The sequence below is a fragment of the Mytilus californianus genome, unplaced genomic scaffold (genome assembly GCF_021869535.1).
Source record: "Mytilus californianus isolate M0D057914Y unplaced genomic scaffold, xbMytCali1.0.p SCAF_2, whole genome shotgun sequence".
In the NCBI taxonomy this organism is placed as follows: domain Eukaryota; kingdom Metazoa; phylum Mollusca; class Bivalvia; order Mytilida; family Mytilidae; genus Mytilus; species Mytilus californianus.
Genome location: NW_026262668.1, coordinates 36341907 through 36357348, shown reverse-complemented (window position 1 = coordinate 36357348; position 15442 = coordinate 36341907). Strand labels below are relative to the sequence as shown.

At 31.2% G+C, this 15442-nt stretch overlaps 1 protein-coding gene across 1 annotated transcript in view; it reads right to left on the bottom strand.

The window, feature by feature from the left end:
* Positions 1 to 4619: 4619 nt before the first annotated feature.
* LOC127729807 (cyclic AMP-dependent transcription factor ATF-6 alpha-like) overlaps positions 4620 to 15442 on the bottom strand; it is a 43883-nt gene continuing 33060 nt past the window's right edge. The window contains exons 11-14 of the mRNA XM_052237715.1: positions 13248 to 13412; positions 12369 to 12477; positions 11187 to 11271; positions 4620 to 10116 (exon numbers count right to left, since the gene is read on the bottom strand). Of these exons, the coding sequence (XP_052093675.1) occupies positions 9971 to 10116; positions 11187 to 11271; positions 12369 to 12477; positions 13248 to 13412 (505 nt within the window). The 3' untranslated portion in view covers positions 4620 to 9970. The remainder of the gene's footprint in view (positions 10117 to 11186; positions 11272 to 12368; positions 12478 to 13247; positions 13413 to 15442) is intronic.

Sequence of the window (15442 nt, the reverse complement as noted above, 5' to 3'; positions counted from 1 at the left end):
AATGTATACCATAAATGTTTGTTTACAGTTGTATTTTATACAAAAAGTTCATCATTATAATTATGCCTCTAGGCTATCTTAGCAAAACATTTCCAAGAAAATACTTTTCTCGGTAGTATTATGTGGTCAAGGTATATTTCCAGGAATTGCTTGTTATTTGAATATTTGAAGATTGTTTACATAGAAGCTAGTAAATATGTAAATAATAGATATAGGAAGATGTGGTATGAGTGAAGTATGTACATTCAGCCAAATGAAAAAGCATTGTAAATAGAAAAAAAAATGCTAATTCAATAGAAAAAAGCTCAGCAAAATGGCAGTAACAACAGAAAAACAAAAACAAAAAAAAACAGCCAGAAAGAAAGAAAACCAATATACAAAACATTTTTTTTCTAACAGCTAATTTCCAATCCATTTTGACCAAAACTTTGGTTGACGTGCTTGCAAACTTAGTTAGGATGTTTGCCTAAGTATTGTAATGAAGATTGACATCTAAGATCACTCCCTGTTTTGGTAGGGTTCGTGTTGCCCAGTCTTTAGTTTTTATGTTGTGTTTTGTATAATGTTGTTTGTCTTTTGGTCTTTTTCTTCTTTTTTTTACCATGGCGTTGTTAGTTTATTTTCGACTTATGAGTTTGATATATTTTGCCTCTCTTTTTCAAGACATGAAGCAGACTTAATTGAATTGTACTGCTGGGCTATCTGGACTATCAGTCCCCGAGGGTATCATCAGCTCAGTAGTCAGTACTTCGGTACTGACATGATTTATACCAAACCTTTCTAAAATTGTCCGTTAATAAATTTTGAAATTATTAGAAACTAAGGTTTCAACTCCCTCAGGCAAAGTTCACCTAAGATGGATTTGGCTATTTTAAAGTCTTTTTTAGTAATATAGTTCTTCAACTGTTTCGGTTCTTATACATACTTGGCTTTCAAATATCCGGCTTTGAGCGTTCCTGATGAAGGTAAATCCGGAACAGCGCTTCGGACGCATGAAATTTATAATGTGTTGTTTTCATTTTTTGCATCCTTTATTTCAAGTTAAATGGGATAGATGCGTTCAACATAGTCAATAAACTTTGAATTATTTAGTAAGAGGACATCATCTACATTGTATATTGATGAACATAAGATTAAAGGATAATGCTAGCTTCTTTTCATTCTTTCGTAAAAGCTCCTGTATGAAATCTGCCTCATATGAATAAAGGAACAATTCGGCAAGAAGAGGGTCACAAATGGTTCCCATGTGAATGCCAATTGTTTGTTGAAAAACATAACATGAGCCTCATTTCAAAGTTATAAATTCCCCACTCGTGCTGCCTCAAACATGAAAGATTTCCTATCGTTAATAATAGTTTCTGGACGGGGTACGTCTGCAGTTTTTCCATACGAGAAATAACAGAATGACATGCATAACAGCTTGGATATGCGTACCCAGTATGCTGTTAACATTACTAAACACGTACATTTATTGTTCATTAACAATGACTATCAATTACAATGAGTGTTTGTAGTTATAATCTATCAGTTGGGATGTACACGATCACTATATACAAGATAACATTTAGAAAATAGAAGGTTTTGCATAAAAGTTTAGAGGAATTTGTTATACTGTGGATTCATTTATTTTCGTGGGTACAGATTTTTCGTGGATTGAGGATATATATTTCGTGGTTTTGCCAAAGTTTGTATTTAAACCTGTAGAAAATGAAAATTTAAATCCGTGGTTCCCCTATACCCACGAATTCCACGAAAAATGTTATCCCACGAATAATAATGAATTCACAGTAAATTTTTAATTTAAACTTCGCCAAAACCTTATTGGGTCATCTGGAATAGCAAACTACTATGTCCAAGCTTAGTTGTCATATTGCAACTCGCCAAAGTACGATTAGTGACGAAATTTTCCAGTTTCGCCCGTATTAAAATTCTATGATGCTATTTAGGTTGTCGATAAATTTTACACTCTTAAAAGTCAGTTTGGTGTTGGAATAACAATGGTGTGTCCAATATTTTGACAAGGTATTGGTAAATGGCATGAAGCCAAATAGATGAACTTCTATTGTATGAATGGGATAAACTTACTTTTCAATTTTCAAGGCTAAATACCTAATTTATAGGCCAATACACCAACCCAGATGGCAACATAGAGTTGTAATCTGGGTGATATTGGAACATTTCGAATTGCTATAAAGGTATTCTTAAGTTTGAAATAATTCTTCGCATGTGTACTACATCACTTTTTCTCTATCAGACAGTTTTTTTTTATATTGTTATGTAGTCTTTCCAATTATTTGAGCTTTTCATACTTTATTTCCTGTAAAGATTTCCAACAAATATCCGGATGGGTAGTCTAAATGTTTGTATTTTTTCTCCATATAGTTTTAACTACGGATTTTGTGTTATTTAAATTTGCTGTTACAAAATTTCGGAAATTATTTATAGTTAAGTTATATATTTCCCTCATGTAAAAAGTAAAAAAACAAAAATACCGAACTCCAAGAAAAATTCAAAACAGAAAGTCCCTTATCAATTGGCAAAATCAAAAGCTCAAACACATCAAACGAATGGATAACAACTGTCATATTCCTGACTTGGTACAGGCATTTCCTTATGTAGAAAATGGTGGATTAAACATGGTTTTATAGTTAGCTAAATCTCTCACTTGTATGACAGTCGCATAAATTTCCCTTATATTGACAACAATGTGTGAACAAAACAAACAGGCATAAAAAAAAAGGTGGTTTACAGATTATTTAGGTGAATTTTCTAAGTCCAAGGACCATAACTCTGCAATAAATCATCAGATCGGGACAAAATTCGAACTTGATCTGTAACTTGTCATGATAACACTATATACCAATTATCAAATCAATATCTCCAAGAATGAAGAAAAAAAGAGCGGAAAACTGAATATTTGAGTGAATTTACTAAGTCCATGGACCATAACTCGGGACAAAATCATCAGAACGGAACAAAATTCGAACATGATCTGTAACTTGTCATGATGGAAATATATACCAAATATCAAATCAATATCTTCAAGCACGAAGAAAAAAAGAGTAGAAAACTGATCTGCCGGACTGACGGATGGACAGACAGACAGACGGACAGCGTACAAACCTAAAGTCCCCTTCGACTTTGTCTGTAGGGGACTAACAAAACAACTATGTCAACAAAGAAAAACAAAATGGCATATAGACAAACCACATAAGCAAAAATGAAAGACAAGAATACAAAAAATTTGTAAGGGTTCCGGGGAATCCAGTGTCTCGCCTACTTTTGCTGTTAGTTGCAGGCTCAACAAAAATGGGGAAAAGATTATTAAAAATTTTCCTCTAGATACTATCTTTTGATTGTAAGAAGCTTCTATCCAAGTTTGGTAAAAATTCAGGATTGTTTATGAATCTAATAAATGTTTTAAAAACTTTAACTGCAGACTGTATGTAATGTTAACTGGAAGAAAAACTAAGTCCATTTATAAGTAATATACGGAAAAACAGGAAATAAATTTTTACAAAATTTCCTTCTAGATACTACCTTTTGATCATAAACAAGCTTCTGTCAAAGTTTGGTACAAATCCAGGATAGTTTAAGAAAGTTATTAAAATTTTAAAAACTTTAACCACAGAGTGAATGTAATGTTAACTGGCAGAAAAACTAAGTCCATTTATAAGTAAAATACGGATAAACAGGATTTTTTTTTTACAAAATTTACTTCTGGATACTATCTTATGATCATTAAAAATAGTTTAAGAAAGTTATTAAAATTTCCAAAACTTTTAATCACAGGGTGAATATTTGTGGACGACGCCGTTGCCAACGATGACGGAATGTAGGATCGCTATGTCTAGCTTTTGCTACAAAAGTCACAGGCTCGACAAAAATGACCATAGCTCTAATTCCTTGCCCGGCTTTGGCTATACTTTTTGTCCTTTGTGGTTTCTAAGTTCTTTTTTTTTTTTTTTTTTAAATTTGAGATTTTCCAATAGTTTGGCCTCGAGCATCATTCAAGAGACATTTATTGTCGAAATGTGCATCTGGTGCAGAGGAATGGTACCATTAGTATTATAATCATGAGATTGAATGTCATATGACAGTATCGGTTATATTTCTTCTGTTGCAATAGTGATTAGTTGATATTATCCCTTATATATGTTCTTCCATAGTAGTGGCAATAGGGGAATTATTCTGTGTCAAGCACATGTCATGATTTAATACACCAAATCCCCTCTGATCCATTTCAGATGTAGCGTAATTCCACCATAGTATTCAGCTCAATCTGGTGCTAGGTGCTGTCTTGAACTAGTATTGAGGTATAAACTTAAACCTAGTGAGGCTTATGAGATTTTGTCATTTTGGTCATATAGCTCCTAAAATTTTTACGTTTTTATACATCCCTGCCTTTTAATATTGGGGTATGAGCGTTCCTGATGAAGGAAAATCCAGAAAAGCAACTCAGATGCACAAAATTTATGAAGTGTTATTTTCATATAGAACAGCAATAAGAACATTATTCTTTTGATTGGTTTTGTCAAGTATGTATAGGAATTTCGTGTCACGAATTAAAACATTGTACACTTTCTTTGCCATTCTGCAAAACAATAAAAAAAAAACAGTCACCTTTAGATACTTTATTCCCATATAAACACATCACAAACAAACATCCTATCACAAAAAATACAAAAACAATATAAAAAAAGTACCAAGGCACTATTTCATTTAGCTACTCCAGGAAAACCTCATTGATGGACAAAAGATCTGGGCAACAGAAACACTATTCCCATTGTACTACATGTAAAGATATATTAAACCTACATGGTCAGTGTACCTGATCATCCCAATCTACAGCTTTTCCTGAACTGCTAATAATTGGTATTGAATATGGAAATAGTAGTATTTAAAAGTCATAACTGACATTAAAACTCTGTTGTGATAATATTTAAATCTGCAGCAGAACTTCTATTTCTAGAACATTCAATAACTAGAATTCCTTAAATTTGATGTTGTAAAGGTTGTGTACTGTGAAACCTTCACTTTCAAAGGTCTCTCCTGAATATACACAAAATTTTAATGGTCTGTTAGGTGTTTATGAAATAGATCTTCTACAGTATTTTCATAATAAATTAATGGTACAAATAAATGCCTTGTAAAGGTTTTTTCCCCCGCTCATTTGCAAACTGGATGCAACAAAAAAACGGATTTACAAGTAGTCAGATCAGTTGGACACTAATGATTGCATAGTTATATTAGAAAAAGTCAAAATGAAGAATTTTCATTTAAAATATAACATTAGAAACTAAGTTTATGAACTTGATGTACTAAAAATCATAAGGCATCAATGGACAAACAGACTCTAAAAATGAAGTTCGGTGGTGTGATTACATTGTAAATCATGTATCTTGCATTTAATCAGTCAGTTTTGGTGCATTAAGGTTAACTATTATTTGTTTATTCTATCGTAATATTTCAAACCAATTAAGACTGATCCTGTATAAAAAATGACAATATATTTTTTATGAAAATACAATGGTGTTGGGTATTCTGTAATGTGTGCTCTTTGTCATTTGGTATTTGGTATTCTATATTCTATATTGTGTTCTTTGTCATTTTATGTTGGGTATTCTGTAATGTGTGCTCTTTGACATTTGGTATTGGGTATTCTGTAATGTGTGCTCATTGCCATTTGGTGTTGTGTAATCTGTTTTGTGTTCTTTGTCATTTAAAATGAAAACATCTTGCACAAACAGTATTAAGAAAATCAAATCATAAAACACAATAGCATATTGCACAAATATAATAAAAATAGAATTGCATATATCTTAAGAGACAATTTTACAAAATAAAATTCAATTTCTTCAGCTCCTGTGTTAAAGAAGCATATTTTAATGGCACCCTTTAATTTGTAGTAATGACAAAAAATAAACAAACATTTCCCTGTGAACTCCATAGATGAAAAAAAAATCTCTTTGACATTCTTTGATAAAAACCAAGCATATAACCCCTACAAATCAAAATTTGTAAAAAGTTAAATCACAAAAATACTGACCTCCAAGGAAAATTCAAAACGGAAAGTCCCTAATCAAATGGCTAAATCAAAAGCACAAACACATCAAACGAATGGACAACAACTGTCATATTCCTGACTTGGTACAGGCATTTTCTTATGTAGAAAATGGTGGATTTGGTAAGATTGGTAAGAAAAACCCCAAGATATAATAATATTTTGCTTTACATAATCATGATTTTAAGGACAAACAGTAATTTGGTTGATGGGAAAAATTGCAACTTTCAATACATTTGCATAACAATGGCTTTTCCATTAAAATTGGTGTTGGAAAGAAGTTTTAAATTCTTCCTGTAGGTCAAAGAGTAATTTTAGATTTTTTATAATTGTTAGTCCTGAGAACTAGGAATAAAAAATTGCTGTTTGAGTGTATATTTGCAGGAGGGCAAGGGGCAATTCTGTCACCTCACTCCATGTTACAAATATTTTCAAAAATTTCACAGTTCAAAAGTGAATGGAATTTTGCTTGTCATATATGGTTAATATTTGATAGTTAGGGACATGCATGTTTTTGCAAGGATTATTGACTAATTATATAAACTTGCATTTATCAGATTGGCCAATTTTCAAAGCACTATTTTTTTTTGTGATTTGGGTTTGTGGTTTAAATATCATGATGAAGGATGATCTGGATTTTTATCTTAATCATTAAAACAAATTATATACAATAAATTACATATAATTACATAGTATTACAACATTATTTTAACCAATATACATATCAATAAATATATCTTTAACTATATAATAACTATAAATAAACATTTATTTCTATGCAAAATAAATAATAAAAATGATCAGTCATTTAATGACATTTTAATTTTTTTTTTAATTACTGAATAATATAATATGATGCAGACATTACATGCAACAAAGGAAGAAGTTTTCATTAGTAGATATGATCAGCACTATCGCTTCAAGACCGGAGAGAGATCTTCATTTTTTCGACAAGAAACGACAGTAAAATATTGAGTCTTTCAGTAATCTAAAAACATGTGTATTGTAATGCAAACTGAATCCTCTATTCTTAAATTAAAAATCTATGAGGTAGAAAGTTAAACACTGAAAATTTTACCAGTGGAATTATTTTCAATATAGTAGAAACCAAATAACCTTGCTGCCATAGTGCCATTTTGGTATTTGATATAAAAAATATCAAACTGTAGATAAATTACTAGTGTCTGTATGGTGAAAGAATCCTAGAGTTGAAAATAGCCTCTGGTTAGACGTACACTGTAACCTTGTGTACTAAAACTTCTCTAATTCATTGTATTATGCAGAAATGGTGACTAGAGATATACACAGAACAAAAAATAACTAATTAAGTCATTTTCTATAATACAAATCTTCATGACGATCCAGATATATTATTGTTTTTCAACAAAAGATGTATCAAAGCAAAAGATTAATCAACATGACTTCAGAAAAAATCTGCAATTGTTATTCATATTGCCAAAAAATATGGACATATTAATAAAATTTCATTATACATTTTTAGTAGTAGCTTTTTCATTTTCAAATTGATTAGCAAAATTAGAACAAACCTTGTATGTTTAACAATTCAGAGATCTCAAAGGACTGGTCAGACAAGTTAAAAAAAAAGAAAACAAAACCATTTGAAGGATGAATAAATGACATTTACATTGCATAAAAAGTCTGTTATAATGTATAGTTATATGATTTGCCATTTTGAGAATTTAAAAGCATTCTGGGTAACATTTTCAAAAGCATACACCAAAATGTTGTTGTGATTGGTTTAAAACATCCCAAACAATGAAAATTCAACCAATGATGTGACTTTACTTTCATTTCAAGATTTAAACAATGAAATTACCCATAATCCTTTAGATTCTAAAATGGTGAATAATTGATTGTCAAATGAAATTTCATATTGATCAGTAAACAATAATTGTTCCCTGAATCAAATATCCAATGAACAATCGAGCACCTTTGCAAACTCATTTCATGTGATTTGGGTTAAGTGCTACATGCATTCATTTTTTATTTTACAATGTATTTTTCAATAATAAAAGGTTTTAAATGCTTGTATTTCATTAAAAACAAAAACCCTGTTCATGATTGACCTATTTAGATTTAGATTTTGAAATTATACATATACGACCATATCTAGGTTCTGGATAAAATTATTCAGCTATTTATTGAACACCAAAAATAATGTCAACAATTTATTATGACAAATATTAAGTAAGTTATGGAGTAATATTTGAAGTACAGGGATTTCTGTCAAATGACATGATAATATGATTTGTTATGAATATGATTAGCACTAGATAAATATGAACTAAATAACAAACTTCTTACCAGAATTCCATACAGAAACTGCCATTTTAAATACACAAAAATGACAGCAACTAAAATAAACTAAAATCTGTAACATAAACTTTCTTAGAAAACATATCAATAAAACTCATTTACATAGACTCGTTTACACTTGAGAGAATTCCAAGTATCTTTCAACCGCTAAAAGTAAGAAAAAAAATGTGAAAATATTCTTCAGAATACTATAACAATACGTTTTCATATTTGATATTTTTGCTGCAACTGTTGATTTTATACATTACTTGGCATAAGTGGCTGATCCAGGGGTGGGGTTCCCCTTTTTATCAACGGTTGTTATCAATCCTTGTCCCCAGGTAAAGTCACCACAAACCCCCTCCAAAAGTATCTGGGTTCACCACTTAAGTAAATACGTCATTATAAATGTCATATTATACATAGTACAAGCAAATTGGACTATAACAATTTATTTAAATACTGCCAAGCAAGTAAAATATTTCATAACATTATTTTGAATAAGTGACCTCATTTATGGTCAAAAAACATAAATCTGATGCAATTCCCTTCTGTACAAGATTCTTCCTTAATTAGTTTCGTAAAGAAGGCTAGTCTGTCAATATATCACAAAATCATGACTAGATACATCTAAATATTTCTGGAATGTTATATGGAATGTTTCATTTAAAAACTTATCCGTGATGAAACTTCATTATCATTTGTGGAATACTAATATTTGTGGATTTGGTGTGCACTGGTGAACCACAAATTTAAATATTCAACGAAGCACAATGTTTATTTAGTCGTGTATGCAGACTTGTGTAAAACCACAAAATAAAATGTTGACAAAAGTACAATTTTTCATTAATCCGAGAAATTGCTACCCGAGAAAATAAATGAATCCACAGTAATAATTTTTTTAGTTTTAAATTCGTAAAATTGGACAAACTCTCTTAAAATAATGTCTTTGATTTAAAATTCTGTCAAATTTAAGAGGTAAAATCTCTCAACTAACTATAATGGGTCATTAAAAATTGTCTATGAGAAAAACTAAATAGTGATTGAACAAAAGGAAAAAGGTCACTAACAATATACAGGACAATTCTGAATAAAATCACTCTTGCTGAAGTTTGAAACAAGATGACTGCTGGTGATTTGAACTGACCAAACAGATTTACGACTCCTGTGTGCACATTTTTGTTGACCATACATAGAAATTTCAAAGTTAATCACTGGAAATCACCAACATTTTTAAAAGAATATCATAAAAAAGAGCAATTTTTTTCATGAATTCGCCTGGTTAGTATTACGAATCTAAAAAATATGTACACAATTATATAAACCTCAATTATATAAACCTCAATTCTATCTTCCTGCTTTATCAAAACTTATGTATGCATTGAACACTCAAAATTTCTTGAACTCTAAAGACTATAATCAAACAAGGTTATTAAAAAGTTTGCTGCCAAGACACTTTGTTTCAATTAAACAACCAAAATAAATCAAAAAATCTTCTGTTCTTAAACTCTGTTTCAAAGGAACTTCAACTCATTATCCAATCATCTTCTCTTCTTTAAAATCTGGTATAATGACTGTTTTGTCATTTGATCAAGGATAAAATTCCTCTCTGTAGAAAGTAGTGTTTCTTTGATTAGGTGGTAAACTAGATTTATGGACGTGTATTAACTGTGTGTTCAACACCTCACAATCTATCTGCATCATTCCAACATTTCCTGAAGGTGCTTGCATGGTCTCTGCAAAAAATAAAAACATTTTTAAAATTATTTAGGTGCACAGAATAAGAAACAACCAAGAGGCTCCTAATAGCCTGAATCACTCACCTGTAAAAAAAAAATATAGGTGATATATTCGATCAATATTCCCCTTATAATGACAGGGTTGTCTATTTTAATTTACTATATGTTTCCATAGTGATATTGGTTCTTTCCTTACTTTTATAGACAGTATGTGTGACCTTATATCTAAATAAGGTTACAATCACATAAGTAGTATTTAACTAAGCATCAAGAACCACTTTTCTTCACCAATTTTGATTTATTTTTAGTAACCATGACCTTGAAAGTCAACCTAAAAAAAAAACTAGTAGCTAGGGATCTTCCTCTCATTATATGTGACCATACATTCATAGAAGGTTGCAGTCCAGTATACAGTATTTGAGTTAGCATATGGAAAACATAATGATTGGCAGACTGACAGACTGGTCAAATACTATAGATCCATGCTACTTTGTAGCATGGGGTTAATTAGTCAAATTGTAATAAAATGTATTGTTGGGTTAATGAGTCAAACATGCATAATTACATTACATGTAAGTTTCATAAGAATTAGTACGTTTGATTGGCTGACAACAATGATGAGGCAATCAAAAATTATATTTCACTTCTCAATAAAATGTAATAAAATAACATTTATGACTGCACATTCTTCCCATAAAACCATCACAACAATGCATTGGAAAACAAACGAAAAGCTTGATATAAATTGTTATTTCATGATTGTAGCATATAAATATAATTGTAAGAATTTAATGTTTCTTTTTTGTAAATTTATAGGGTTGGAGAAGCTTTGATAGTGCACACAATTTTAGTATGAAGCGTTTAACTATTTGAATAGTGTGGAAAAACAACATTACCTAGCCTGCTGCATGCATCAGGCACTGTTGAAAAGTATGGAAGTGTGTTTCTTATAACCCTGAGGCAATTATGTGTTTATAGTGGTCTTCTTTCATTATTAGGTTTTGATCTCAAATATTGAAACTACCACCTAACAAACTAAAGCTTTATTACAGATAAGTTTTGCTCACCATTTAAACCAACTGCTGGCATAACAAAAGACATTCTTGGTCGCATAGTTTTGTTGTGAGCTGTTGCTGGCACTAGGAAATAATCCTGCAATTTAAATGTATTTTATACATGCTTGATTTTCATATGATGACGACATAATCTTTCAATCAGTTTAATTGAGGTCTGGAGCTGGCATGTCAGTATTAAACTGCTAGTAGTCCTTTGTTAATTTATGTATCATTGTCATTTTGCTTAGTTTCTTTTGTTACCTATTCTGACATCGGACTAGGACTTCTTTTAAACTGAGTTTTACTGTGTGTACTGTGTGTGTTTGTTTTTTCTACATTAGCTAGAGGTATAGGGGGAGGGTTGCGATCACGCTAAACATGTTTAACCCGCCGCATTTTTGCGCCTGTCCCAAGTCAGGAGCCTCTGGCCTTTGTTAGTCTTGTATGATTTTTAATTTTGGTTCATTTATATGTTTTGGAGTTTAGTATGACGTCCATTTTCACTGAACTAGTACTCATTTTTGTTTAGGGGCCAGCTGAAGCCAGCCTCCGGGTGTGGGATTTTTTTCGCTGTGTTGAAGACCCATTGGTGGCCTTTGACTATTTTTTGCTCTTTGGTCGGGTTGTTGTCTCTTTGACACATTCCCTATTTCCATTCTCAATTTTATACAAGGTTAATCAGTACAACAACCGTAATATTTCTTAGGTTTCAATAGTAAATGATATGAAGGTTAAATTATACAATTTAATGATTTTTTTATGTTATAGTTGATTTAATATTAAACTTCATGGTTTCCCAATCACTTCCCTAATCTTTTTGTGTTCAATTGTCAAAATCATATTTGCAACAGTCAGTTTTGTATTTCTTAAGTTGTTCTTGCACCAGACAGTTAATTTTTCTCAATCCACTAAGATTTATGTAAACCTATTTTAATAAGAATTTTTTATTTCAATATGTGAAGCTGGTGATAATAATATATCTTCTCATGCAACTTTTTTGCTATTCTATTTCAAGTATTTTTCGTGTTGATGTTCATGATTCACTGTGTTTTGAGCAAATTGTTAAAACAGCAATGTGTAACCTATTTTTTCATTCTTTAAGTTCATCCTGAAATGGCACAGTTTAATTCTCCATTATTCCAATCATATCGCCCCTTTTTTACGATCCTATATGAACTTTTGCATGTCACTTACCTCACTAAATGACAAAACATAAAAGGTGTCATTTCTCCTTGGTATGGACTTCCAGATGTTCCCATCTCCTCCGTCAAATACTTTAACTTGGTAACCATGATCAAAGTGTCTACAACAAATATTTCATCAGCAAATTTAAGTTGATACCTAATGCAAAATAAGAATGCAACAACAAGAAAATTAACCTATAATACCTCACCTACTTTCTGTTTGGGGAAGCAAATTAGTGAACAAATACTGAAGTATAAATATAATTTATCATCACCTCAGCATATATTTCTAAAATTCCCTACTGTTTAATTAAGTGATTATTAAGAAACTATGGTTCCAACTCCCTATGGAAGAGTTGACCTTAGATGTATTTGATGATTCTTTTTATGTGCCTTCCTTTCATACATGTATAACTCCTGTTCTACATATTCATACATCCCTGGCTGTCAAATGTTTAGGTTCAAGCATTCCTGATAAAGGTTAATACTGAAAAATGCTTCAGACGCACAAAATGTATCAAGTATTATTTCATTTACAAATGAAATTACAATGAAAATGGCTTTTTTTTTTATCTCTATAGATTTGTTACTACAAATTGAAAGAAAAAATTATTTAAACTGCTTTGTTTTCCATTCGTTTGATGTGTTAGAGCTTTTGACTTTGCCATTTGATAAGGGACATTCCGTTTTGAATTTTCCTTGGAGTTCGGTATTTTTGTTATTTTACTTTTTCATGACTTTCCTAAAAGTGATAATAAGGTCCTGTCCTAAATATTTTTGAGGAACTTCTTTTTTATCTGATGTCAGTACTCCCATGACTTTCAAAGAATACATGATTGCCTCTCAGCTGCAAAAATATTACCAAATGATTGATCTTAAAAATATTAACCTCCTATCACTTGGTCTTTGTTGATGGAAGTTTCCTCTCACAGCTTGTTGTAGGGTTGAAAGATTCTTTTTCTTTTTATTTGAAGGATTTTTCTTTTCTTTATTAGCTGATTTCTTCTTGGTGAGTTCATGTGACTGCATCCAGCCTGATAATTGATCTGCCAATCTGAAGAAAGACAATAAGTATATCATACATCCAGTCTTCTCTAATTTTTTTTATTCTACTTTGTTTGATAAGTTGCTGTCTCATATTTTTGGATTCATTTATACTGTAAAAAATTTTTCAGAAAAGTTTAATTGCTATGCAAAAATTCAAAATTTTAAGCATGCCCTTAATTCAGTGCAAATAAAATGCTTCGCTAAGCGCAGCCTGATACGACGGCAGAGGTCGAACCCTGAACAGTTTGGGCAAATTTGGACACAATATTCAAGCTTGATATTGTCTGAATTTGGATTGTGATCAAATTTTTGACATAATATAGGTTTCTGACACAAAATAAATGTGGTCAAAAATCTTACAAATCTATTGCGCAACAGTGTTCCAGCTTGAATCTCAGGGCAGAAGGGTGCTAGTTGTCTGAAAGGGCACTTTAGCGTTATAACCCAGATTTTAAGGGCAATGTTGGACAGTGTATAAATTACCTTGAATATTGCTAGGCTCAGCTGGAGAACATTAGTTGTATTTAAACCATATTCAGAAATTAATGTGTTCTTGATGTTGGTTCCAGTAAGAATTTTTTTTCATCAAATTATCATACCATGAAGCAAAGCATATCATTTTGATGTTAATCTAAACAAACTTGTACAATTTGGTATGGAAAATAATCATCAGAAATTTCAATGTTTTATAACTTATACCAAAATAAACAAGTAGTTTTGAAAGATGGAGTTATACATGCAAAATTGAATGTTGAATGTAATTAAATTATCTACATTTAAATTACTTGTTCAAACATATAGTATATATGTTATTGAGAGTTATTTATCATCATTTGAATTGTTACAAAAAAGTATTTTTAAGTGCACACCAAAGTGCTCCTCAGTAAGGAGTTTTATAAATATAACAGGTGAGACAGGAGATGATCATATCTTATATTGATGCAATAATATATTGCAGAAGGTATAAACAGTTTCTTTTTTCTCCATCATTGTTAAAAATAAATTTGTTGAGTGCTCCTATGTCAGGAGGATTATGAAATACAAGAAGTATTAAAAACAGGAAGTGAATCTTGTTATGTTCAAAATACAAATTTCTTTAATTCCTCTTTAAATTTCATACTCATGGTTATGAAACAAAACATTTTTTACCAATTAAGTCAATACTATGTATGCCTTTAAAATTGTTTAAGATTTTATTTTTTATGTTATGCCTACTTTCAGGTGTACATGCTGTACATAAACATTACAAATGGATAACATGTGGACATTTCATTCTGTATTAAATATCTAGTATTTGTTCAATTATTTTAAATCCACTAATTAGCAGTAAACAATCATTAACAAAGGTGATAAAACTGCCAAAGCACTAGGTATTTAACTTAATCCCATTGTCAGTTAATTAGTGTTACACAATCAGGTAACAATTTTACCAGAAACGCCGGTAGGCATGAAATTTTGAAATTTTATTTTTTTGAAAAGGCAGAGGGGTGCATTCTTTTACTTTGGAGGGCAGAAGGGCGGGGGTAAGGGCACCAAAGGCGGGCCGCCCTTCTATTTAGGGCAGGCGGGAACACTGCGCAATACTGTGCAACTGAAGATTTCTTCTTGAAACTTTTCAAAAATTCGCAATTTGAAAAATTTTGAAAAAAAATATGAATCCCATAAAAAAATTGGGAAAAAAAAATCCCCCCCCCCCCCCCAACTTTTTGAACCCCCCCTTGGAGCAATAACCCCAAAACTCGATCCCAGCCTTTCCTTTGTAGTGTGGAACATTGTAGTACAATTTCAGAGAGATCCATACACTTAAACACAAGTTATTGTCTGGAAACTAGAAAAATGCTTGTTTTTGGCCCCTAATTCCTACATGTTTGGGGCAATTAACCTCAAACTCAATCACAGCCTTCCCTTTGTTATATGGAACCTTGTGGTACAATATCAGAGAGATCCATACACTTACACACAAGTTATTGTCTGGAAACTAGAAAAATGCTTGTTTTTGGCCCCTTTTTGGCCCTTAATTCCTAAAATGTTGGTCCC